Below are 27,687 nucleotides of genomic sequence, written 5' to 3'. Positions count from 1 at the left end.
GCAAGAGCATTCGCTCAGAATTGCGTTATGGTGAAACAGACTCTTATTCATCAGCTGATTTCAAACCACAACATTGGCCGCTCCGCGGAATACGGGCTTAAGTTTGCCGTAGTATTTTAAAATACAATAATATGAGAATACATACAATATTCTTGGATACAGTGAAATAATGTATAACTTTTTAAAGGATTTATGGAAAAGATGCGTAATTAATAAAATAACACAATGCATTTTTCGGAACTGGCGGACAAGAACGAACATGAAAAACCATCCCCCTGACAATGTGGAGCGTAGTTACAAAGGCTGCCTTAATTTGTATCTTATTTCTGTACAAAAATGAAAATACCTTTACGCAATATATTTTATACACATTTTAAACATAAAAGCATAAACATTTGAAAAATCGACACATCGATCGCTAAATTTGCACTTTTTTTTTTTTTTTTAACTCGATATTTTTGGAAGAGCGGCAGACGGCGGCATATAAGAACGAACTTGAAAAAAACATCGTAGTCGATAACTTGAAGGGGAGTTTCAAAAGCTGCCTTTTTATCATATTTCTGCATAGAAATAAAAATACCCTATTCGTAATACATTTTCATACACATTTTAAACATAAAAGCATAAACATTTATAAAATCGACACATCGATCGCTAATTTGCACTTTTTTTAAATCGATATTTTCGGAAGAGCGGCAGACGGCGGCATACAAGAACGAACTTGAAAAAAACATCGTAGTCGATAACTTGAAGGGAGTTTCAAAAGCTGCCTTTTTATCATATTTCTGCACAGAAATAAAAATACCCTATTCGTAATACATTTTCATACACATTTTAAACATAAAAGCATAAACATTTATAAAATCGACACATCGATCGCTAATTTGCACTTTTTTTAAATCGATATTTTCGGAAGAGCGGCAGACGGCGGCATACAAGAACGAACTTGAAAAAAACATCGTAGTCGATAACTTGAAGGGAGTTTCAAAAGCTGCCTTTTTATCATATTTCTGCACAGAAATAAAAATACCCTATTCGTAATACATTTTCATACACATTTTAAACATAAAAGCATAAACATTTATAAAATCGACACATCGATCGCTAATTTGCACTTTTTTTAAATCGATATTTTCGGGAGAGCGGCAGGCGGCGGCTTACAAGAAAGAACATGAAAAAACATCGTATTTAATAACGTGAAGGGCAGTTTCAAAAGCTGCCTTTGTATCATATTTCTGTACATAAATAAAAATGCCTTTCACGTAATACATTTTCATACACATTTTAAACAAAAGCATGAACATTTATGAATCGACACATCCATAGCTAAATTTGCACTTATGTAACTCGATATTTTTGGCATAGAACAGCATCAGAGACATATATTTTACCCTAATACCTACATAATATAATTTGCATAACCTTTATGGTCTGAATGGCATTTCTACATATGTATGAACTCGTTAAACAACGGCGCTAGCGGCGCTGTTAACTGAAATTTGTGCTGTAAAGATACCTTTAAAATGCCTTATTTTTTTAATGATTATTTTTGACGACCGCCGTAAAACCGATTCGCCGTTGAGTGATTGCGCCGTTAACCGCGGGCCGCCTATACTCAACTTAGATGAAGAAGCTTGGGGCTCTGGGGTAAACATGCTTCGCCAAAAAATGCTCGAAGAGGACAGCGAAAAAAGCGCGTGCGGACACTGAAGCGTGCTAATACAGGAATGTAGCCTTCGGGCGGGAGTTGTAGCAGTAGCGAGCGGAAGGTAAACGTAAAGTAGTCATTGTAATGGCACCTACCTAGAGAGGGGTTTTGAGAGGAGTCTTCTAATTGGCAGATTACCTGTAGTAGTGGCTTCCACTCGCCCTTGTGTTTATACCGACACCCTATGGGTGAGCGAGCTGAAGGTAGTAACTTCAGCATTCCATTTAGCTTTTTCTCTGGTATATTTAGCATCTATTTATACCTAGAAATGTGTGCTACAGGGACATTTCACCAGCCGACACAGGTCGAACCCAGAAATAAATCTCGTAAGTAAGTCAGTGCATATAAAATGCTAAAAAGAAAGTTCATGGCATCAGCACATAATAGAGAAGGATCTAATCACTAAAAAAAAAAACATATTAGTGAACAAGTATTCTTGTACCACAACTCCCTTTAGATGATGTCATTGTCATGTAACGAGTTCGTTGATTAAGATAGTTTGTGCCTTAACACATTGTTTATTTCATAACTCCTGATCTACACATAACAGAGTTTTCTACATTATGTTTTTCCCCTTGATCCAAGAAGTATTAATCTTGAAGGATAGAAACTATTCCTCACTGGCTCCGCCCACCAGAACATATGCACACACCTTAATATTCCATTGGAATATTCTACAGCAAACTCAGCCCGTTTGAAGGTGCCTTTGAAACAGTAGATTCTCCTTAACAAAGAACGTTTCCTTTTGTCTCCATGAGAGTCAATCCCACTGGTGAAGCTCGACGGTCAAGGCATGAAGATGCCGAGAAACTAGGCCTCCGTTTGTTCACTAAGGCTACCACCATGGTGTTGTCCGACATGAGAACGACAGAGTGACCCTCTACCATCCCCTGAAAATCCTTCAGACCCAGGAAAGCCGCCTTCAACTCCAAGACGTTGATATGCTGCTGCTTGTCCTCTTAAACCCCAAACGCCTGAAGCGATGAGGCCGCCTAAGTGCGCGCCCCAACCTGCGAGGGAGGCGTCTGAGAACAGAAGGAAGTCCGGAGGGAGAGAACGCAGAGGGATGCTCATCAATAGATTCTGGTCGTCCAACCACCAACGAAGGTCTTCTCCCACTTTCAAAGACAGTGGGACCATAAACAGGGGAGAGTCCCCTGCCGGAGACCAGAATTCCCCCAGTCTCCATTGCAGAGACCGAAGATGAAGACGCCCATGAGGGACCAGCTTCTCCAGGGAAGATAGCACTCCCAGAAAAACCTGCCACTGATGAGCTGACTGATGCGACTTTGAGTGGAAGTTGCGCGCCACAGCCCGCAACTTCTCCAATCTCTGATCCGACGGGAAAACTCTCGCCACTGTCGTATCGATGACCATGCCCAGGTAGAGAATCCTTTGAGTGGGTATGAGGTTCGACTTTTCCTGGTTGACTAATATGCCCAGGTCCAGACAGAACCGAAGAAGATGATCCCTGTCTTGCAGCAGCTTCTCCCTGGAAACTGCCAAGACCAACCAATCGTCGAGGTACCTCAGCAAACGGGTCCCCCGAGCATGGGCCCAACTTGACACGAGAGAGAAGACCCTTGTGAACACTTAAGGGGCTGTGGTCAACCCGAAGCACAAAACTTTGAACTCGAAGATCTTGTCCGCCAGAGAGAAGCGAAGGAACTTCCTGGACATGGGATGAACAGGGATTTGGAAGTATGCGTCCTTCAAGTCTATCGACAGCATGAAGTCGCCTTCCCTCACGGCTGCCAGCACCGAGCGCGGGGTCTCCATCTTGAACCGTGTCTTCCTGATGAAGCGATTCAAGGTGGATAAGTCGATCACAGGCCTCCATCCTCTTGACGCCTTGGGGGCCAAGAAGATGTGACTGTAAAACCCCGGGGACGGACACGCTACTTCCGCTATCGCATCCTTGTCCAGCATTTTCTGCACTTCCTCCTGAAGAGCCAAGAACTTTAGAGAATCTGGGGGATACGTCTTCCTGAGCTGTGGCTTGTCCGACAGAGGAGGAGAGAAGTTGAATGGCAACAGGTATCCCACCCGAAGGACATCTACCACCCACTTCTCCGCCCCGTAACCCTGCCACTTGGCCCAATCGCCAGCCAGGCACCCCCCAAGCCGTGGCACAGGAGAGGGAGAGGCGCCCAACCTACCGACGGCCCCCTTGACCTCTGCCCCTGTGGCCTCTTCTTGGTTTAAAGGAACGAGAGCGAAAGGGGCGTTGATCCTGAGACTTGGGCTGTGTTGAACGGGAAGGCCCTGCCAAAGTCGAGGTCCTCGATGGCCTACCAGGCGACGATCTCCTCGATTGCTGTTGGACTGGGGGAGGAGGGGGGGCCAGACGTCTCCGAGGGCGGGACTCTGATTTAGACACGGCTTGGTGCACCAGTCAGTCCTTGGTGTCAGCTTGACATCGGTCTATCGCATTGTTGAGTTCGGTCCGTGGAAACAAAAATTTGCGATTCCAACAGATCACCGTTCCTCAAGGCCACCAAAGACTCTGTGTCGAGCGACCTATCCATCCCAGACAAAGCCGTGTCCCTCCTAACCAGAAGAAGATTAGCCCATAAACTGGCACAGAGGTGAGCCAAATAAGAAAATGCCTTGCCCCCGGACTGCAAAAGACTGGCAAGCGAGGCGGCACTCACCAACCCATCAGGGGACCTGTCAGCAGCTATCTTGGCAATCACCACAGACCAGAGGTCCAGCCAAGAAACCATCTGCAACATGGAGGCCGCCGTAGATTCCAAAGCTAAGGCGTCTTGTGGAAATAAGGACGGAGCCACTGACCTCACCTGTTCCAAAGTCAAACCCGGCTTCAGGTGAATGACGTCTGGGTTAAGGTGGCGCGACAACAAAAACGCAGAGCTCGTAGCCTAGTACTTCCTATGTCTTGTGAGAGGTGGGGGTAGGAGTTTGGTAGAGCCTCTAGAGCAAAGTGAACCGTCCCGGTAAGAAACAGAGGCGTTAACCTTCTGCAAGACCGACTGAATGTGCCCTGACAACGGCAGCTGGAGAGATGATTTGGGGTCCTGAGCAGCTCCCACCAACGCTTCCAAGCAAGAAGGAGTGTAAGACGACCGAGCCTGAGTCCTACTTTCCAAATTGTTGAACCCACGAATGAGATCAACAACCTCTGAAAAGGAAGACAGAAACTCCTGTGTGTCCCCTTCTTCCTGCTCTGGCACCGGCGACCGACGACGAGAAGGATGTGTAGGCTCCTCTAACGCGTTTTCTTCACTAAAATTCACAGAATGGTTAGTAGGAAAAAAGTCTGAAACCCCTACTAGCCTATCCGGGCTGGGTCCAAGCGTCAGCCTCCGAGACGGACCCACTGTAACATTAGGCACATCACTTACCTCAACAGGTGACTCCAGACGTCCATGAACAGACACGGCCGTATGTACGTGAGATGGGGAGGAAACTCGAGCACTCGAGATTGACGGAGAATCCCTTATATTGGAAGACTTGGAAACAAGCAAACACTCTGGCTGCACCACCTCCGCGCACACTACCTTCAACCTCTTAACAGGCGCCTTCAGATCTTTACGGCGACGAATAGGCTTAGGAGAAGGAGCACTACCATCACGTGCACGGACAGGGGAGGTTGCAACACGCTCGCGATGTGCAAGGATGGGGTGGGGTGGTTGCATGTACGAGATTCGGCGGCGAAGCAACCCCTGCAGAACACACAACACACAACACTAACACTGCCCGAAACCACAGCACTCTTGGGAACACGTCCATGCTGTTCCTCCCTCGGCGGCGAAGGATGTGCAAAGTCCATAGCCTTCCAACGCATAATACGCCTACGAGGCATAGAGGGGGAAGAGGGAGAGGAAGACAGCATTAGCTTCTTGTGTGCACTCTTCTCGGAAGGCGGGGACGAAGCAACGCGTTTCCTACCAGTCCTCCCAACCGATAAGGCAGCCAAATCACATCTAAAACAGAGTCCAGCCTCTGAAGCACTGCCTGGCATATGATCTCTGACTGATGTGCCAGAGAAGGCTCCGGAGACAAGGAAGGGAGATGTTTCGATCTGGGCGGCAGAGATGACGTCGTGGCTAAGAGAGGCGGCTCAGAGGAGGCGACTGGGAGGTACGTCATCGATGAGAGTGACGTCACAAGCGGTGGTGACGTCATGACTTCACCTCTGAGCGAGGGGGAAAGAGACGCCACTGGCGGAGAAATACACAAAGATGGGCCCCGTGATGACAACAATGGGGCTGACGCCGCAGCATCACTCCGAGACAAGGCGATGGCAGACACCGGCGGAGCAATACAAGATAGCTGACTACTCCTACCTGTGGAGACGAGGCCGGGAGAAGGGGGGATGGCCTGGCTGGACCGGGGAGCGGGGGTGCGAGCCTCCACAAAATGTGCTAGCAACCCCTCCAAGGACAGGGTACCCCCTAGCCCAAGCGTCTTCCAAATCGCTGCCATTCTGGACGCCTCCGACTCTGAAAGAGAAGAGAATGTTGAAAAAACCTCACCCTTCTCGGGAACCAAAAAAACTCCCGAGGAAGAGGGGGCTACATTACAAATATTACCCTGGCGACCTCCCGATACTTCCATCGACGAATCAATGGAAGAAAAGGAAGGAGGAGCAGGGGCAACGCTACTATGGGGGTTGACTACTGCGGAAGACGAAACATCGGGAATAGGAGCAAAGCCCTCTCAAGAAGGAAGAGTGGAGACTCTCCGATGTTCCCTCTTACCATAAAACTTCCTCCACTGCTCCAAAGGCCATACCTGGCATTCCATACAAGGATTCGTAATTGTACAAAAATTGGAACGACACCTACTGCATGTGATGTAAGGGTCCGTTGCTGATGAAGCCAAGAAATGAGAACACGGGAATCCAGGAATTCCGGGGCACCAACGCTGACGTCAAGGAGGAGCAGAAGAAGCCATAATATTAGGTAAAAACACACAAACACACTAAAGGAACGAATCGGGCAAAAACCGGGGAAAAGGCCAAGAGAGGAAAAAACCCAACTCGAGTCCAGGCGGTAAAGAAAAGACTGGTGTAGATGTTCGGAGTTTGACCACTCTTCACCCAATCTACGTATGCATTGCCAGATACCACAAGATTCCTTGCTTTCATCTGCTTTTTTACCACATCCAGCTAGGCGCTAGAAATTATCCTATTGTTAAGACCGAGGGTTTGTAGCTATGAAAAATACAAATGTCAACAGATTTAGTGCTCACCACATTCGTCTTCTAACCATTTTCCATAGGTCAACAAGAAATAGTTCAAATATGGTAATACAGTAGTGCCTCAGGTTACGAAATTAATCCGTTCCGAAGCGGCCTTCGTAACCTGATTTTTTCGTATCTAGAACTACATTTTACATGTAAATTGCCTAATTCGTTCCAAGCCCTACAAACCAATAAACAATGAAATACAACAATTTGGACCATTCAATACCTAACATAACCATGACTGTACCTGTAAATAAAGTGTATTAGTGTACAGGGTACAAGAAATACTGTATGTACATGTACGTACGTATGTAGTAAGATGTGGAACCTTACCTTTCGAGTGAAGTGATGTCCGAAAGTGACGGACAAATGGCAGAAAACATGAACACTTAACTTCATGAAACACATTAACAAATGGCAGAAAACATTGACACTTCTTGATTATCTCCATCTTCGTTCTCCATAGAAAGCATCCTCCTCTTTCCGTGAACTTCAGCAACATTCTTGGGACCCATGGCTAATAACGTAAGTACAGTTAAGTTCACACACAACACGATAAAGTAACTTACAGTACAACGAGAGCGAAATCATTAACACAAATTTACGTTAACAAGCGAAATATATGTGAACGAACGAATTCCAGGTGTTTATGATAACGCTGTCGCAAAAAATGGTCAAGGAATGCATTTACATAGAGGCATGATGGGACAGATGCTGACCAATAGGAGAGCAGGATCTTACGGCGGTGACTAGCATCAGGAACCAATGGGAGAGTGGGAGGATGGTGGCGAGTCTACTGAGTTGGCGGTGCGCTAGTTTTAAAATTGTTCTCGGCAGCCCGGGCGAATCTCAGACTTTACCCTTTCGCAACCTGAATTATTTTCGTACACAGATGCAAAAAATCTATGTCTTTGCTTTCGCAACCTGAATTTTTCCTACATGGGACTTTCGTATGTAGAGGTTCCACTGTATATCCTCACCAAGTTATTACATGATTAGAGCCCTCCCTTCTCCTATTGCATGAACATAAAGGCATAACAAAATTGAAGCTCTTTTGCTTGTTCCTCTCTTTCCCCGAGATTGGGTGGGCCTAGTCACCTACCCAAAGCAAAATAGCGCTACTGGCATATTTCAAAATTTTAGCTGCAGACAAGTGAAACTAATAGCAATGTAATTACTTGGTAATTATATATAAAACTTTAATTTATCCCAAAAATATCATTTTTCGGTTTACTCGGTCATTGAAACCTTTATCCTTAAGGGATTGATAGCTTCTCAGGAGTAGTGATAAGAGGTTTGGGGTTGTGGATGGATTGATCCTGTAAGGAAGCAGTATTAAGCGCCATCAATTTGGAAAGAGTCGGGGTGGGAAAGAGGTGCCAATACTTCTATAGCCCATAAATTTACTAATGGCAAATTTTAAACTGGCTAAAATCACGAATCTGGTATTTAAGGACTTCAGTTCTGCTTCAAGGGAGAATGTACTGCATCTCTGTCTCACATGACGTCTTTTTGTACATTTGCTCATAAATATACCAAGGGGTTGTGGTTGGTTTTCTCTTGTCTATTACAGTAGTATGTCAGTTGTAAATGTAATTTTTCAAAGAAAAGTGCAAAGAAATATTATAAAAAAACATACAAATAATAAAAAAAGTTACCGAGTCTTCGGTGTCAGTAAATTTATGTAAATATTTATCAACAAATATGCTAAGAATTTGTTACTGATTTTATTTATTATATATTTTGATATTATGTGAGCTATAATTATAATTTTACAAAATAAAATAAAATTATTTATTAGAAAAAACATATCGGTAAAATTGATGATTCTTGTAAAAGAGGTCCCCACAAGGGGTTGTAAATATAGTAATTTTCAACTTCTCGTGGAAGGTAGGGAAAATGTTTAGAATTTTTGTTCTCTCACCATGTGCATTTGCATATCCTCCTGTTTCCACTGATGTTTTTTTTCGTAAATTGGCTGACCTCAAAGTTAGTTGCATATTGATTTTTTTGCCCATCCACTAAGGGTTAAAGTTGCATGGTAATTTATTAAATAATGTCTAATGTATATATAAAGAAAAAAGCCCATGGGGACAGCCTCACAAGAGGTAAAAATGTGAAGTTTGTAGTTTAATGAAAATAATGGACTTTATTTTCTCCCAAACTCTAGTGTATGCAGAATTGATGGTTTATAGTTAGTCCTTAGAACAAGCATTTGATCATCTTTACTCTGCTTATTTTCTGTAATATGGAAGATTGCATAGGCTTGTAGATATTGGTACTTGTTATGATTACGTATATCCAAGTTGTTGACCATAAGGTTTAAGACCAAATCTTGTTATCCAATTCAATCCAATCTTTATACACAGGTAATAATTACCTTGAAGGTTCAAGATTTTTGCTCCTCAACTATTGTTTTTCTTGTGTTGATAGAATATGGCTTTAAAAATGTAAAATATGTATGTAAAGGTTTAAAATTGTAATATATTGTATTGACTGAAGCTGTGTGATTAAACTACCATCTTTATATTTTACAGGTATACGCAGTTTACGCAGCCCAAAAACTTTAGGCTACAATACAGATCACATTTTGCTCCAGCTTCAGAGCGACCGATTGGCTATCCTTGCTACAAATGGAGGTGGGAGGCCCACCATGGTGGGTGTTATACGGACCCCTCCAGTACGCACTGCACATCTGGGTCAAGGAGGAGTGCTGGTACAACCTGTAACTGGAAATGATCTTTGTATCCTTTTTGAGCTTGATATGAGGTTATTTTAATAATGCACTGGTATTATGGATGATTACCAGTAGTATACAGGTAGTCTGTGGTTTACGACAGGGGTTCCGTTCTTGTTTTGCATCATAAACCGAAACATTGTCAAAAATCGTTAAAAATCATAATAAAAAGTTTCTTTTAATGCTTAGGGTGTTTTGAAAATTAGGTGAACTGCGTATTTATTGTGTTTTTCATAAAAAAAACCCTTCCAAATATTGATTATTTTGTCTTTTTGGAGTCATTTCTTCTCTGATCGGCCTTATAAGTGTCATAACCTCAGACCATGCGTTGTAAACCTGGAAATAATTTTTGATGAACATATTTGAAAAGCGTCATAACCTCGGAATGCCATAAGATGGAACCATCATAAACCAGGGATTGCCTGTATATTGTAGAGGGAAGTTTCAAAAGGTAGTCTTGTTTGATCAGTTATTTACTTCAGAGACTTTACAAGCATGTTGAATGTTTTGTAAACATTCTTGTTTTTCGGTGCCATGTAATAATGCACATAATACTGTAATTCTATAATGTTTCCCCCATATTCATGGGGAATAGGTACCAGACCCTCCCCCCCTGTGAATTGCTAGATCCAGCAAATATTTGAAACCCCTATAAAAAGGCTTAAAACTGCCTATTTTGTTAGGTAAAACTTGAGAAAAAACCCACTGAAAATGTTTATTCCTGTTTTTTTTTTTTACTAGTTTTATCACTAAAAGTGTAATTTGTGATGAAATTGATAAAAAAAACATGAATATTGTGGATATTTCTCATAGAAAAATACAGCAAATAGGCGAATTTTCCGTGAATAATGGTGATATATGTTCCAGAGAGAAGTCCGCACATACGTGATTCTGCGAATCTGGAGTCCGCGAATACAGAGGATTCACTTTATAAGCAACTTACTAAGTAATTACGTAAATATTAGTTTCACTTATTTGCAGCAGTTTAGATTCAAATTTCACGGTAGCAACACCAGCCTTGCCCCTAGTGAGAGGGTTAGGAAATGACTCAGCAGACCATACTCATTCCGTTTCTGTGACTCCTGTTGATAACATCGGGTGTCGGCAGCAGATGTTCAATATTTGCTGGTTAGTTACTGGACTTCAGTATCCAAACTGAAAGTCTAGTAGCTCCAGTCGAAAGCTTCAGGGTGAGTTTTTCCTTGTTTTGTTGTTTCGTAATGGAGTAGTACATCAATAGTTTCCTTGTACAGCAAAATTGCCAGTTAATGGATTAACTACCCTTTGCTGAGTGCACATCTGTGAGATGTCGACTGAGCTCGGTCCTGAGACACAGAACGTGACCGAAGAGAGCTTCTTTCTGGCGAACAATTCTTATGATCAAGACTTCTTTCAGGTGAATGAGGAACCCGTCCATGGGCCAAGGAATCCTTACGCTCCCGACCATCAACCACCATTTTGTTGAGTGATGAATCTTTACATACAGCTTGGACCACTTCCGTTTCTACAACTTTCGACCTTATCGTCCTTACGGTGATGAACTGGAATCAAGGCAGACAAAGAAGGAGCACCTCCGACAACATCAGTACGTACATGCAAGCCTTGAGACGTCCGCGTACGGAAGATGGAGACTTAACTCTCATGCTGTCATGAACGCGTCCATGCAGAGAGACATGGCCATGAAGAGACCATGTTGACGCGTTACCAGCATGCATAGGGGAGACCTGACTATGTAACGAAGAAGAGGATAGCTCCTTTCTGCAGACTCCATTGTCAATCCCATGAATGCTAACCTGTGATGGGGAAGCATGACTGTGTGGGGCAGCTGGCAAAGCACTCCTCTCACCTGCACCACCATGGACGTGCATGGGGGAGACACGGTCGGGAGAGGCAGAAGGTGATGCACTCCCTCCGCTCGCAGAAGATGTAATCACAAAGTCCTTGATCCTCCAACATCTGATACGATGACAAGGCAGTGATTGAGAAGAAGGTGGAGGAGATAAATCTCCCTTCCTACAAGATCTCTTTAGAAGCAGGAGGTGGAGAACAGACCTTTAATTTACGCACTGTCTCCTTTGCAGTGATGGCAGAAAACCTCTCTTCCAAAACACTTGACACAACGCCTTGGATGGCTCGGCAAGAGAGGATGACGACATCATAGCTGGAAGAGATGACATCATAGTGGCGGGAGGATGAGCGACAGCTTCAACTGACGTCACAGTTTGAGAGGGTGCTGGGAGTGACATCACGACCTCCCTATGACCAGAGCTAGTTGATGGCCTCACTGGCGAAGCGAAAAGGTGATACCCAGGGACCGTAAGCTATTTTCCACAAGATGGCTGCAATCGAGAGCCAACATAGAGGAGTCCATGTGGAGGCAGAAGAGCAGTGGTGGCTGTTGGGGGGGGATGACGGAATGAGCCTCCAAGAAATGTGACAACAAACCCTCCAAGGAGGGTGAACCCCGTAGACCAAAAGACGCCCAGACTGCTGCCATTTTGGATGACTCCGAATCTGAAATAAGGAAATGAGATGAGGCAGCCTCCTCCCTCCCAGGAAGAAAATTGGAACCTGAGGTAGAGGGGACTACATTACACCTAAAATCACCCTGTGGCACTCCCGTTACTTCCATCAATGAATCAATGGAATAAAAGGAAGGAGACACAGGAACACCAGAACTAGCATCAGGGAGAGTGATCGAGGGAGAGAAAGCAGCCAAATCGTCCAGACGAGGTGAAGAAAACCCCTCCCAAGATAGAAGAGTTGAAACTCTGCAATGTTCCCTCTTCCTATAAAACAACCTCCACTGCGACTTAGGCCAGGCATGACATTACGGGCAGGGATTCGTCACCGTACAAAAATGAGCTATGCACCTACTGCAAGTTGTACGCGGTTTCATAGCTGACGACGCCAAAAACCTAGAGCACAGGAACCCCTGAATGCCCGGGCATATGCGTTGAAGAGGCCGTGAAGACTCGGAGGAAGTCATACCAACAAATACACACTAAACACACTGAAAAAAACAGAAGAACAGGCAGAAAAAACCAGCTTGGAAGGAGAGCAAAGCGTAAGCATCAAGTCCCCAAGGTGGTTAGGAAAAGACAGGTGCATCACGAGGTTGAATGTGTGGTCTCTGATCAGCTTTCACCTCGTACAAACAGGCGTTGCCAGATCTCACAGATTCCTTGCTTTACAATCTCTGATTGTTTTAACTGGTTACCAACTGGCACTTGGAAAATATCCTATTGTTAAGACCAAAGGTTTGTTAGCTATGAAAAATACAAATTGATTTTAAAATTTTTCATTTCATACATTCAACTTCCCTGTCAGATATATACTTAGCTATAGACTCCGTCGTCCCCGACAGAAATTCGAATTTCGCGGCACACGCTACAGGTAGGTCAGGTGATCTACCGCCCTGCCGCTGGGTGGCAGGAATAGGAACCATCACCGTTATAGAACCAGATTTTCTCTGTCGCCGGTTCTAGTAACATCGTTGCTAGTTCCTCCTGACTTTGACTTTCGTGTTTCATCGCCGTTGATCTTCTAGACTGATATTTTGGTGACGTATTGGATCTCTGGCCTAGCATACGCTTTTGTGGACTCTTTTTTGAATTTGGATTTGGATTTTTCGGATTTTTCTTAGAATGTCTGACTCTAGTTTTTCATTCAGAGTGTGTGTGGATGAAGGTTGTAATGTGAGACTACCGAAAGCTTCAGTAGACCCTCACACTACTTGTAAAAGATGTAGAGGGAATGAATGTTCACAATCGAATACATGTGATGAATGTAAGAATTTAAATGAGGAAGAATGGAAGGTTCTTAACTCATATTTGAGAAAATTGGAAAGGGATAGGGCTAGAAAAGCCTCTTCCAAAAGTCTGAGTAGGTCGGTCTCTAACGAGCCAGTTAGTAGTCTAGTGCCTATCTCTAATATAATTGCTTCCTCCCATACAGCATTACCTTCTCAATTATCAGATTCTGCAAGTTCGACATCGGAAATTGCAAATTTGAAGGCTTCCCTTTTGAAGATGGAATGCAAATTGAAGGATTTAGAAGGTAAGCAAAGTGAGTGTTCCCAGTGAAATGGAGGGTGCGTCTGATCGGCTCTGTCTCGCTCCCAGGTCTAGACCTCTTCCAAGCTCACAAGCCCAGAGGAGAAGGAATGTCGAAAGCCGTACGGAGGTTTCAGAGAATCCCCACCGGTCAGGTGTCCCCTCGGCAGGATCTGTAGTAGCGTCCCAGACTGCCAAGGATAGCCGTTGGAAAGGCATCCTGGAACAGTGTTTTTCGTCATCCAATTCTTCTTCAAAGAAAGGATGGAGTTCTGACAAGCTGTCTAGACCTTCTAAAAGATCATGGAAGTCGCCAGCTTTGGACTCTAGCCCGGAAGATATCACGGAAGACTATCCACCGGAAAAGAAGAGGAAAGAAATCTATTCATCAAATCCTCCTTCCCCTAGATCGGATACGGAGAAAGAAGACGCCGCTACGAAGATCCTGGATCGCTTCCTTCCCGTTAAAAAATCCCGTCCGATAGAAGTCTCTGACAGCTCGGACGAGGCGCCTGCCAGGAGTCTGGCGCCAGCCAGGCGTAAAACGCCTACGAGGCGAGAGGATCCTACCAGTATTCATAAATACAGAAAGGCGCCTGAGGCCCATTCCAGGCGCCTGGCACCTGAGGCACCTTCCAGCCGCGATAAACTGTCCAAGAATGATACATCATACAAGCGCCAGGTTGGTGCCATGAACCAGGATCTCCTTCTTCATGGGACATGGAGTTAGAAGTTGACCAGGAGGCTCCTCTTTGGGACTTTTCGCTGGATCAGTTTTCGCCTGACAGGGTCTCTAGATGTCGCACAGGCGGCCGTAGCCCTTGTCAGGATGTGGCTGATTCTGTGAGAGGTTTTAAGCATTCAAGACCTTCTCCTGATAGGAGAAGGCGCCTGAGGCCCATTCCAGGCGCCTGGCACCTGAGGCACCTTCCAGCCGCGATAAACTGTCCAAGAATGATACATCATACAAGCGCCAGGTTGGTGCCATGAACCAGGATCTCCTTCTTCATGGGACATGGAGTTAGAAGTTGACCAGGAGGCTCCTCTTTGGGACTTTTCGCTGGATCAGTTTTCGCCTGACAGGGTCTCTAGATGTCGCACAGGCGGCCGTAGCCCTTGTCAGGATGTGGCTGATTCTGTGAGAGGTTTTAAGCATTCAAGACCTTCTCCTGATAGGGACGCTAGTTGTCGCATAGGCAGCCGTCGTCCTTATCAGGACAGTCTTAATGTAAATAAGGACAAATTGCAGGATCGGCCTTCTCCTGGCAGGGACTCAAGATGTCGCACAGGCGGCCGTAGCCCTTGTCAGGTTAGAGTCGGTACAGCAAAGAGCCCCTCACCTTGTTTAGAGAGGAGTCCTCCTCCGGTTGCTCATTCTTCTCCTAATGTGACTGGTCAAGATATAGAAGATGTGTCAGGCTCGGAAGCAAATAAGGGGGCAGGTCTTTCAGACTATAAGACCTTAGCAGCCCTCTTATTGAAAGAGTTTGGAGAGTCTCTGAGTCCTGCTGCCCCTCCTTCTCCTCGGTCTTTATTCTCAAGCACGAGGACTTCAAAGTCATCCTCTTTTTTGAAGATGCAACCTACCATCTCAATGAAGAGGGCTTTGCAGGCCTTTGGGAAGTGGCTACAATCCAAAGAGGAGGCGGGGAAGACTGTGTTTACCTGTCCCTCTTCCAGACTATCGGGAAGGAGAGGGATTTGGTATAACACAGGAGAAGCGATGGGACTCGCTCTCCCTGCTTCTGCAGACGCAGACTTCTCGACATTAGTGGACTCGTCAAGAAGACATGCGCTTCCATCTGCTAAAACAAGTTGGACTATGTCGGAAATGGACCATCTCCTCAAGGGAGTATTCCATGTCTTGGAAGTTTTTAACTTCCTAGACTGGTCCTTTGGGGCTTTGGCCAAGAAGACACAAGACCCCGATTTCTTGGAACCCGAAGTCCTACATAGTGTGCTGGCCTGTATGGATAAGGCGGTTCAAGATGGATCAGCTGAAGTGGCATCCCTTTTCGGGGCAGGAATTCTAAAAAAGAGAGCTGTCTTCAGTTCATTTTTAACAAAAGCAGTCTCTCCCGTACAGAGGGTGTCTCTCTTATACGCCCCTCTTTCGAAGCAGCTTTTCCCTTCTCAGTTAGTGAGGGATATTTCTCACTCGCTAACTGAGAAGGCAACACAGGACTTGCTAGTGCAATCAGCTAAGAAGTCAAGACCAGCTGTTCCTGCCAAGAAGAGGGAGTCAAGAAGTACTCAGCCGCCCTTTCGAGGGAGCTCATCAGGCCAAGCCCCTAGGAAAAGAGGAACAGAAAGAAGAGGAAGGTCTTCTTCCATTAGAGCAACAAAAAAGGCCAAATGAGATACCAGTCCTCCAAGCACCAGTGGGGGCCAGGCTGCTGAAGTTTTCAGAAGCGTGGGCCTCGAGACAAGTAGATTCTTGGTCTCTAGAGATACTCAAGAAAGGATATCTCATCCCCTTCGGAGACAGACCTCCATTGACGACGACACTGAGGGAGCTGTCAGTGAGGTACAAAGATCCTGCAAAAAGGGAATCCCTGTTACGTCTAGTACAGCAAATGTTGGAGAAGGAGGCCATCGAGACAGTGCAGGATCCTTACTCCTGGGGCTTTTACAATCGCCTTTTCTTAGTGCCGAAAGCTTCGGGAGGGTGGAGGCCTGTGCTGGACGTGAGCGCATTGAACCGCTTCGTGGAGAAGACAAAGTTCTCAATGGAGACTTCCAACATGGTCCTTGCGGCTCTGCGACCAGGAGATTGGATGGTCTCCCTCGACCTGCAGGACGCTTACTTTCACGTCCCCCTGCATCCTTCATCGAGAAAATATCTTCGATTCATGGTGCAGGGCAGGATTTACCAATTCAGGGCTTTGTGCTTCGGCCTCTCGACGGCTCCTCAGGTGTTTACGGCATTGATGAGGAACGTAGCAAGATGGCTACATCTGAAGGGGGTGAGAATATCACTATTTGGACGACTGGCTTATAAGAGCGAGATCGAGACAGCAGTGTTTGGAGGACTTGGAAACAACTCTAGATCTAGTGAAATCTCTCGGATTGCTCGTAAACCTTGAGAAATCTCAGACAATCCCCAGCCAGGACATTGTCTATCTGGGGATTCGGATGGATTCTCGGGGTTTTCGAGTATTTCCATCCCAAGAAAGGATTGCTCGAGGATTGGAGTAGGTCTCGGCCTTCCTAGAGAAAGAGCGAAGCTCAGCGAGGGAATGGCTCAGTCTTCTGGGCACCCTTTCGTCGCTAGAACAGTTTGTTTCTCTGGGGAGGCTGCACATGAGGCCTCTGCAGTTCTACCTGAGGAGAATGTGGAACAGGAAGACAGGAGAACTGGCAGATTCTTTTCCTCTACAAGAAAACATCAAGAGCCACTTGCGATGGTGGTTAAAACCTCTGATAAAGAACGAGGGAGTGTCCTTGTCTCTGCGGAACCCTCGCCTAGTGTTGTTCTCCGACGCCTCGGAAACAGGATGGGGAGCAACACTAGGGACGAAGGAAGTTTCAGGCATCTGGACGAGAGAACAGATGTCCTGGCACATAAATGCGAAAGAGCTTCTAGCCATTCATTTGGCTCTGAAGCATTTCGAAGAGGATGTCAAGAGGCGTGGTGGTCCAGGTCAACTCGGACAACACTACGGCTCTGGCATACATCAGAAAGCAGGGGGGGACGCACTCTTTCTCCCTGTACGAGTTAGCAAGAGCTCTATTAATCTGGGCGGAGGAACGAAATACAGTACTCCTAACAAGATTCTTTCAAGGAGGGAGGAATATAAGAGCAGACAGACTAAGCAGGAAGAACCAGGTCCTTCCTACAGAATAGACCCTTCATTCAGAAGTCTGCCAGAAACTGTGGTCTCTATGGGGGAGACCTCAAATAGATCTGTTTGCGGCGTTCCTCTCCAGAAGGATGGAGAACTTCTGCTCGTTAGGGGAGGATCCCAGAGCTATAGCAATCGATGCCCTTCTCATGGATTGGTCGGGCATAGATGCGTACGCTTTTCCCCCGTTCAAGATACTGGGGGAAGTGATAAGGAAGTTCATGTCCTCGGAAGGAACGAGGATGACATTAATCGCTCCCTTTTGGCCCGCTCGAGAATGGTTCACAGAGGTACTGGAATGGATGGTGGACTTCCCCAGATCTCTTCCCGATAGGACAGATCTGCTCAGACAACCCCACTTCGAGAGGTATCACAAAAACATCCACGCTCTCGCCCTGACTGCCTTTCGACTATTGAAAGATTGGTCAGAGCGAGAGGCTTTTCTCGCAGAGCTGCAAGAGCAAGAAGATCCTCTACCATGCGGATCTACCAATCGAAGTGGGAAGTCTTTCGTAGATGGTGTAAGGTGAAGAAGCTGTCCTCCTCCGATACCTCTGTGACCGAAATTGCCGATTTTCTTCTATATCTGAGAGAAGAATCTCAATTGGCAGTTTCTACGATAAAGGGGTATAGAAGCATGCTATCTGCTGTGTTCAGGAACAGGGGCCTGAACATAGAGGATAACAAAGATCTTCATGACCTGATACGATCTTTTGAAACATCAACATCAAAAGCTTCGCTTTCCCCTAGCTGGAACCTAGACGTGGTTCTTAAGTACCTCACATCAGAGAAGTTCGAGCCTCCTCATCAAGCGTCCTTCAGAGACATTACAAGGAAATGTATTTTTCTAATGGCTCTCGCTACTGCCAAGAGAGTCAGCGAATTGCAGGCTCTAGACTCGAGAGTGGGATTTAGAGGAGACTCTGCAGTGGTATCTTTCCGGCCTTTATTTTTAGCAAAAAATGAAAATCCTTCGAGACCATGGCCCAGGAGTTTTGAAGTTAAAGGACTTTCTCAACTTGTGGGAAAGGAACTTGAGAGGTCATTATGTCCGGTTAGAGCCTTAAAATTTTACTTGCAGAGGAAGAAACAGCTGCAAGGTTGCAATCAAAGTCTCTGGTGTGTGGTTAAGGACCCTAAGAGACCGATGTCAAAAAACGCCTTAGCCTTTTTCGTTAGAAACGTGATTACTGAGGCACACATGAAATGCAAAAGTGAATCCTTTGCAGCTTTGAGAGTAAAAGTGCACGAGGTACGTGCAGTTGCTACATCGATATCTTTCAACAAGAACATGTCGATGAAAAATATCTTAGCAGCAACGTACTGGAGGTGCAACTCGGTTTTTGCCTCACATTATTTAAAGGATGTAAGGGTAACATATGAGAGATGCTTCTCTCTGGGTCCGTATGTATCAGCGGATACAGTGCTGGGTGAAGGAGATAAGATTGATCCTTAATTTTTGTTTAGTTTTGATTTTAAAATAATTTGGTGTTGAATTTTAAGGTTGTTTGAAAGGTGGTTGGGGATAACTCCTTTCAATCTTAGTACTAATCCACGGTTAGGATCGGGTGATCGGGATCGGTGTTGTACTCCTTCATTATGCCATTAGGCATAGGTGTATTGTCATGTAAGTGGATAAGACCCCATTGACAAAGGCCATCAGGTTCTGTCGAGTAAGTGGATAAGACCCCATCGACAGTCCTCACAAGAGCTCTTAGCCATAGGTCACATCCTCGCTGAGGCTCTTGAGGCGAAGCAGACTTCTAAGCAGTAGCTATGAAATCTTCCGCCAAAACAGGTAGGAACCAGGGTATCTTTATATTTTATTACCTACAACATATGTTGTTTACCTGTCTAATCAGTAATTAGCTGTCTCTTACCCTCCGCCAAAGGTGCCAATCAACTAAGTATATATCTGACAGGGAAGTTGAATGTATGAAAATGATATTGTTATTGTACAATAAAGTTTCATACATACTTACCTGGCAGATATATACGATTAAATGGCCCACCCAGCCTCCCCTCAGGAGACAGGTGGAAGAGAAAATCTGGTTCTAGAACGGTAATGGTTCCTATTCCTGCCACCCAGCGGCAGGGCGGTAGATCACCTGACCTACCTGTAGCGTGTGCCGCGAAATTCGAATTTCTGTCGGGGACGACGGAATCTATAGCTAAGTATATATCTGCCAGGTAAGTATGTATGAAACTTTATTGTACAATAACAATATCATTTTTGTCAAACCGATATTTATGTTTGCTACAGACCCGATACATATTGTTCAATATTGCAGTAATGAACTTACAATCTTTTGATTAAAGTGTTGCTAAGTTGATAGACAAGTAGTATTCACTACCATCTTTATCAAGTAGTGTCATAACGTAAGCATTGGATTCGTTACAAGACCAATTTTGGCTTATAATTGAGGTACACCTCTGCTACAAAGCTCAACTCAAGTAGAGAGGGCCCTTGGCTTTACTGCCATGTCACTAAAGGTTAAGTTGAGTGCCAACCAGAGGTAGTTTCTACAGCAGGCTCTCTTAGCTGGCAAGGAACGACAAGCATTGTTTTCAGTGCTAGAAGCTTTTCTATTTGTAATTCATTACATGACTTATTGTTTTAGAGTAGAATATATCCATGTATCCAATCTCCTGTCATGTGGGAATCAGCTATGTAATTACTTGGTAAGTTGCTTATATAAAAAGGACATTTTTATAATAAAATAAAATGTTATATTGTACTTACCAAGTAATTACATGATCAGAGCCCTCCCTCTGCCCGTCTGATGGCCAAGCATAAACGGAATGAGTATGGTCTGCGAAGTCATTCCTAACCCTCTCGCTAGGTGGCAAGAATGGTTTTGCCTACACACTATTGGTGTTGCTGCCATGAAATTTGAATCTAAACTGCTGTGAATAAGTTAAAAGTAATAGCTATATAATTACTTGGTAAGTATATAAAATTTTATTTTTATACATTCAACTTACCTGTCAGATATATACATAGCTATTACTCCGTCGTCCGACAGAAATTCGAATTTCTCGGCACACGCGGCAGGTAGGTCAGGTGATCTAACCCCCGCCGCTGGGTGGCGGGAATAGGAACCATACCCGTTTTCTAATTCATAATTTTTCTGTCGCTGGAATGTAAACAACGTTTGCAGTTCCTCCTGATGGATTTTCGTGTTTCATCGCCATCGATCGTCTGGGCTAACTTTTACAGGGAAGTAATGGATCTTTGGTTCGGCATACGCTTTTGTTAACTTTTTGATAATATTAACTTCGAAAATTTCGAAGATTAGTGACGTGTAACTACCAAAGTTTTCGGTAGACACTCATGCACTTTCACGAAAGTGAATTACTTATACTTTCATGAAAGGGAATTACTTATATTTATTCGTTAATACAAATAAGTGTTAGTTTGATTGAGAAATGTGTATCTTTCTTCCTAGTTGGGGAAGTCAGAAAGGTAACTATCCTTTAGAAGCTTTATTAGCTCTTGTGTTAACGAGCAATTATAGTAGTAACAGTACTAGTAGTTGTTGCATCCTCATCACCTTCTTACTCCGCAGAATCTACAATATCATATTTGCAAATTGTAGACTTTGGATATAGTTCAAATGCGAACTCTTTGAACGTAAGAAGTGAATATAGTGTTCCCCCATTACAATGGAGGGTGCGTCTGATCGGCTCTGTCTCGCTCTCAGGTCTAGACCTCTTCCAAGCTCACAAGCCCAGAGGAGAAGGAATGTCGAAAACCGTAAGGAGGTTTCAGAGAATCCCCACCGGTCAGGCGTCCCCTCGGCAGGTTCTGTAGAGCGTCCCAGACTGCCAGGGATAGCCATTGGAAAGGCATCCTAAAACAGTGTTTCTCCCTTTTTAGGCCTACTGTTCCATGATGGATAGGAGAACTTCGAATGAATGAATTTGACGAAGATCCTCGTATAATGCCTTCTGGTAGAATTATTCAAAATGAGAATGACTTTAATCGATCCACCTTTCGAATCAGGCGACGATTTAGCGCCTTCTAATATTAGAGATCATTCGATAACATTTGTGATAAAGTCATTGTTCGAACATTTTTTTTCGCAACTAGACGAGAACGCTATTCCTGGGGGTATGAAATTGTTATTTCAACATAAGATTCCCCATTGGTGCATTTTTAGATTTAGATCTATTCTGATTAGAATGATTTAGATTATTTGTCAATCGAATGAATTATATGGATCTCGTTGAGTGATAAAGCATATATGTATGACTTTTAAGCTTCTAGCTCCTACCATGCTTAGGACAAATCGCCTTAGCCTACGGTATGGCATGGCATACTCACATACCGAAATTTATGCTATAATGGTCAACTGAAATCCTTACAAAATTTCCTAAATTAATACGGTTTACCTTAATGTAACAGTATTATAGAGTATTCTGTTACGCTAGAGTATGAGTTATGATGCTTTCGTGTCTTCGAGAAGTGATCAGAGAAGCATATCTTTATTGGTGAATTGAGAGTAGGATAGAAACATTTTTCTTCGTGTTAGAAGAGGTTTCCATGAATTACCAGTACCCTTCTAGGACTTTCCTAGGAAGAAATTGTTTAAAAGGATTGTTAGACGACACCTTTTAGTTTCTAGACTTGTCGAAGTCTCGTTCGCTTAATTATGCTTATATAAAACTTCCTGAAGCTCGATAAAAATTTTAATAGATTCCTTTATTAAATGGAGTAACTGGCAACTCTGGGAAGGGAAGGCCAGTCGGCTTTCGAAGACTGCTTTCGCTTTGAATTGAGAGAGAGACCAGCGGCAGTACCATGTTGTTCTCAGTCGTGAGCCGTCGATTACAGCTCTCTCTCCTGCGGAATGGGATAACTAACCGTATCTCTTCCCTACAATCGTGGTCTTAGCCTCGGATTGAGGGAATACCTAAGCTGTCATAAATAAATATTGTCTGCCTTTTGTTAGGAAGCTTTCAATAAGAAAGATATTACAACCTTTCAATGCTGTTTACCGTAGAGAACATGATTAAAGGATTCTAATGCAGCAGAACATTATATTATTTAATGCACTAATACTTACGAAAGCATGTCTTATTAGAGTACATACTTAGTGAGAAGAGAGATGTATTAGAGATTCACTTCAAGACTACGCTATGGTTAAGTCTTTCGAGAAACGACACAACCGTATTTAGAATCGGATATTGCGCAGAAGTTGTATGAGTCGAATGGGAAACATTCTTTTAGTGGGAAATGGTTTCCCTGAATGGATTATACTACGTATATAATAGTTTTTCATAATAAGAACGGAATTAACATACGGAAGAATTAATCAAGGAAAGAAAAATTCCCCTTCCGATATACTCGAATTAGAGGAAAATTGAGAAGAAAAATCCAACTATGGAAGTACTGTAAAATGATAGGATTCTTACAGCACCTCTTCTTATTTTGATATCGAGATATCATGACCACGGTTGCAAGTAATGGGCCAGAAGCGGGACGCCTCCCAGGAGCGAGGCGCTAGGCAAGCGCGAGGACGCTGCGAGGCGCGTGACGCCAACCAGAAGCAGGACGCCTCCCAGGAGCGAGGCGCCAGGCAAGCTCCAGGACGCTACGAGGCGCGAGACGTCAACAAGAAGCGTGACGCTTCTCAGGAGAGAGTCGCCAGGCAAGCGCGAGGACGCTCCAAAGCGGTTGACGCCAGCCAGAAGCATGACGCCTCCCAGGAGCGAGGCGCTAGGCAAGCGCCAGGACGCTTCAAGGCGCGAGACGTCAACTAGAAGCGTGACGCCTCTCAGGAGAGAGGCGCGAGGCAAGCGCGAGGACGCTCCAAGGCGCGTGACGTCAACCAGAGGCGTGACGCCTCCCAGGAGAGAGGCGCCAGGTAAACGCGAGGACGCTGCAAGTCGCAAGACGCCAGCCAGAAGCGTGACGCCTCCCAGGAGCGAGGCGCCTACCAGGCGCAAGACATCAGGATCTCCAATTTCTCAGTATTTGGAGACAGACTTTCCAAGAGTTTCCTCTTTGAGAACTGACACAAGATCAGTTTTTTCCTGGCAGGGACACAAGTTATCGCACAGGCGGCCGTGGCCCTTGTCAGGATTAACTGAAATTGCGGAAGTCTCTAACAAGAACAGACTTCTCATGTCAGGTGATATAGTGGTCGCGTGAGCGACTTCTTTCCTGGCAAGAAAAAGTTGTTTTTTTTGGGAGAAACTTGCTTTGCCAGATCAACCCTCTACTGACAATTATTCTAGATATCGCACAGGCAAACGTAGTACGTGTCAGGATAAGTGGGTTCTGCTTTATAGACCTTTACATGGTGAAGAGAACCGATATCTTTAGAAGTCTCTCGCTTTCCTCAACCTTATGAGACAAGTGATAGAAAATATATCGGACTCATAAGTTAATCTGGGTGCAGGTTTTAGAAAGACCTTGGCAACCCCTTTTTTATTGCACGTTTCGGCTAGTCCCTTGAACCATGCAGCTCCTCTTTCTCCTCTTTCATTGTTATTAACAGGATGTTATATTATCCTACTCCTATGTAAACATATAACAAGGGAGACCTTGTAATGTTTTGGTACTGGAAAAGACTCGTAAGAGCTCTCAGTATTGGGTGAGAGGCTTTTTCAAGTATTTGAACTGTACATTACGGCCTGATGTCCTAGGATAGGAATCTTGAATGATTCTCCTCGATCCTGGATCATTTATTAGGAGAATAGGATAATAATAATAATTTGTTGTTTTGCTGAATAACGATGATAGAATTTTCCGTTCTCTCGTTGCCCAGGCACAAGGACGGGAAGAAAGAATATAAGAGAGAGGTAGCAATCTACGCCATCTTTATTTTATAGAAAGGGGAATAAAATTTAGTCTTTTTTCCCCTAAAATATAAACTCTTTACAGAATGTAAGACAAAGGGCGTCAAAGAAAGAGAGGATAATACGTTATGCCTCATTTTAGACTTAGAGAGGTTGGATTCACAGAGGTCACGTTCTTCTCACAGCAAGTTTTTGAAGTCTTTTCCAAGACAGTCTGAATATTCTTTCAGCATCTATTTTTAAATGGACCTTAACAACCTCTCCACTCTGAGTCTGTCTGCGTGCAGACTGACCAGAAGTGGACATGAATGAGAGGATGTTTCAAGGTAAATGACAGTAGTCATTAATAAGATATATGATTACTGCAGATCGTGCTAGAGGGAATGAGGAAACTGTCCTCTTCCGATACCTCTGTGAACCACATAGCGGTTTTTTCTTCCCTTTCAGAGGGAAGAATCACCTTTGTATTTTTCTGCTATCAAAGAACGCAGTAAAAGGCTATATACTCTGTCTCTATAAAGGGAATTGGAGATAGCAGAGCATTAAGATCTTCGGGATCTTATACAATACCTCTATACGACAAGACTAGGAGATCTTATAATTACAATGGGATCCTATTTGGGCCTCAGATTCCGTGTTCTGACAAGATGGAACTGTTCCTCATCAATGTTTCTCTTGGTACTAAAGGACCAAAATGACGAGTGAAATTTTGGGCTTGGAATCTGGAATCAAATTCTAGAAAGACTAGGCAATGGGTTCCTGCCAGCATGGTATGTTTGGCAAAAGAACTAAAACCTTTTATTCCTGGATCAACGCTTTCAGATAAAGGATTCGTTGTCCAGGCAAATGTATTTACATTCTCATCTACTAAAGGAGATAAGGTTTAAACGTTTGCTGACAGAGTCTTTGGAATATGATGAGGGCTTAAAAAACCACTTCCCAGAAGGTTCGAAGAGATATTTAAAGAGCTAGAAATCAGGAATCCTCCCAATTTCAGCTCAGAATCTCCTTAGACTTCCAGGCTCTTTCCCTGCCTTCGTGCAAGGATAGGGAAGATTTTGCAACAAGAGAACTCTTCAACATGTAGGAAGAGTGCTCGTTAGCAACGGAAGTATCAAGTATGATTCTCCTAGGAGGAAGACTGGTCTCTCGGACATTGCCAGTTTTCATCGAGACTCTTAACAAGCTCGAATCTCCAGCAAGTGGGGAGAAGTCAGCCAGGCGCGAGGAGCCAGCCAGACGCGAGGCGCCAGGCAAGCGAAGCGCCAGCCAGGCGCGAGGCGCCAGCCAGGCGCGAGGCGCCAGCCAGGCGCGAGGCGACAGCCAGGCGCCAGCCAGGCGCGTGACGCCAGGCAGGCGCGAGACGCCAGGCAGGCGCGAGGCGCCAGCCAGGCACGAGGCGCCAGACTGGCGCGAAGCGCCAGCCAGGCGCAAGCCAGGCTCTGGGCTTCATCCAGAAGAGTTCTATGTCAAAGAAAGCCCTGGTCTTCTTTGGAACAGTGGAATCTCTAAAGCACTTCTTGAGTAACTCGTTGATTCCTTCAAACAGCTAAGAATTAAAAGCGCTTGAAGTGCGGGCTTTTAACAATTCTTGTTCTTTCCATAACAATATGTCGTGAGAGACATATTAGCTGTAATAACGGGAGATGCAACTCTGTGTTGACTCCTCTTTGCACGAAGGAGATCAAGTGGGCCTATGAGAGATCCTTCTCTCTTTGTTATACGTGTCCACGGATGCGTTGCTGGGATAGGGAGACGACACTGATCCTTAACTAGTGAATTATTTTTTTTTAACATAAGTGTATTATTTTCTGGGTTTATTTGAAATGAGTTTGGGGATAGCTCTTTTCAAATTAAGCACAAACCCTCGTGTTAGGATCAGGTGATCGGGATCGGTGTTGTGCTCCTTAAATTATGCCAATAGGCATTGGTGTATTGTCATGTAAGTGGATAAGACCCCATTGACAAATGACCACTAGATTCTGTCAAGTAAGTGGATAAGACCCCATTGACAGATCTACAAGAACTCTTAGCCATAGGTCACATCCTCGCTGAGGCTCTTGAGACGAAGCAGACTACTAGCAATAGCTAGGAAGTCGACCCTTCGTCTAAACACATAGGAACCAAGGTTTTATTTATTTATTACCTACAACGTATGTTGTTTACCTGTCTATTCAGTAATAGCTGTCTTTTACCCTCCACCAATGGTGTGAATCAGCTATGTATATATCTGACAGGTAAGTTGAATGTATAAAAATGATATTGTTATGATACAATAAAGTTTTATACATACTTACCTGGCAGATATATACATAGCTATTACTCCGTCGTCCGACAGAAATTCGAATTTCGCGGCACACGCGGCAGGTAGGTCAGGTGATCTAACCCCCGCCGCTGGGTGGCGGGAATAGGAACCATACCCGTTTCCTAATTCATAATTTTTCTTCCAGCTGTCTCCTGAGGGGAGGCTGGGAGGGCCATTTAATTGTATATATCTGCCAGGTAAGTATGTATAAAACTTTATTGTATCATAACAATATCATTTTATTACATATAATTGTTATGTTTTATCTGAATCATAGTTCTACTCCCAGCTTGTTCATTAGATTCTCCTTCATGCTTAAAATTAGTTAATCCTTAGTAATATGATTTTACTCAGCAGGTGATTATCTTCTATTTAATCACATGTGCTTTTTTATGGTATTTTCCTCAGTGGCAACCCAGTATTCTTATCAGATTTTGTGGAAACTTTTATATAATTTCCAATGCAAACAATTGCCTCTTATGTAAGGTTATTCCTCAATGCAAGCTGAAACTTGTTAACAAGGCAAGTAACTGGAGGTACTAGGTCTTCCAGCTCACCTACCATCATCAAGCACTTTTTCCTCAGCCACAGTCAAGTTAAGATGTGTTTTTGAGCTCTGACTGACCATCAGGTTGAAACATATTTGACCTTTGTTGTATGTATCGTGTTTGTGTTTTTTTCATTCAACATGTATTTGAACGAGGAAAGTGACCAACAAAAGAAATAATGGATGTAAGTGGGGTGGTAATGTAACCAGTTTTGTGTTTCTGTACTATCTTTACTAGTGCTAAGATTGTACTGGTTACTTTCCAATCTTCTTCTTGTGATGGCAGGAGAAACCCTCTTTTCCAATTGTGCCAACCCTGGTGCATGTGCTGAGCTCTCTCCAGGTGAGACAACAGCATGTGTCTGTGGTTTGTCACTTGTTACCAATGTTTTGTCTGCAGCTTCACTTGTGTGCGTTCAGACGTTTCCATCTGTAAGTATGCTGTGCAATGGTACTCAATGCTGTTTAAATC

The 27,687-nt window shown here is 44.2% G+C and overlaps 1 protein-coding gene across 1 annotated transcript in view; it reads left to right on the top strand.

The window, feature by feature from the left end:
- LOC135197854 (spatacsin-like) overlaps nucleotides 1-27,687 on the top strand; it is a 443,463-nt gene that overhangs the window by 122,147 nt on the left and 293,629 nt on the right. The window contains 1 exon segment of the mRNA XM_064225036.1: nucleotides 9,457-9,663. Coding sequence (XP_064081106.1) covers nucleotides 9,457-9,663 — 207 coding nt within the window.

This window comes from Macrobrachium nipponense, chromosome 21 (genome assembly GCF_015104395.2).
Source record: "Macrobrachium nipponense isolate FS-2020 chromosome 21, ASM1510439v2, whole genome shotgun sequence".
NCBI lineage: Eukaryota > Metazoa > Arthropoda > Malacostraca > Decapoda > Palaemonidae > Macrobrachium > Macrobrachium nipponense.
The sequence above is the reverse complement of the archived record's forward strand: the minus strand, read 5'-3'. Positions and strand labels throughout refer to the sequence as shown.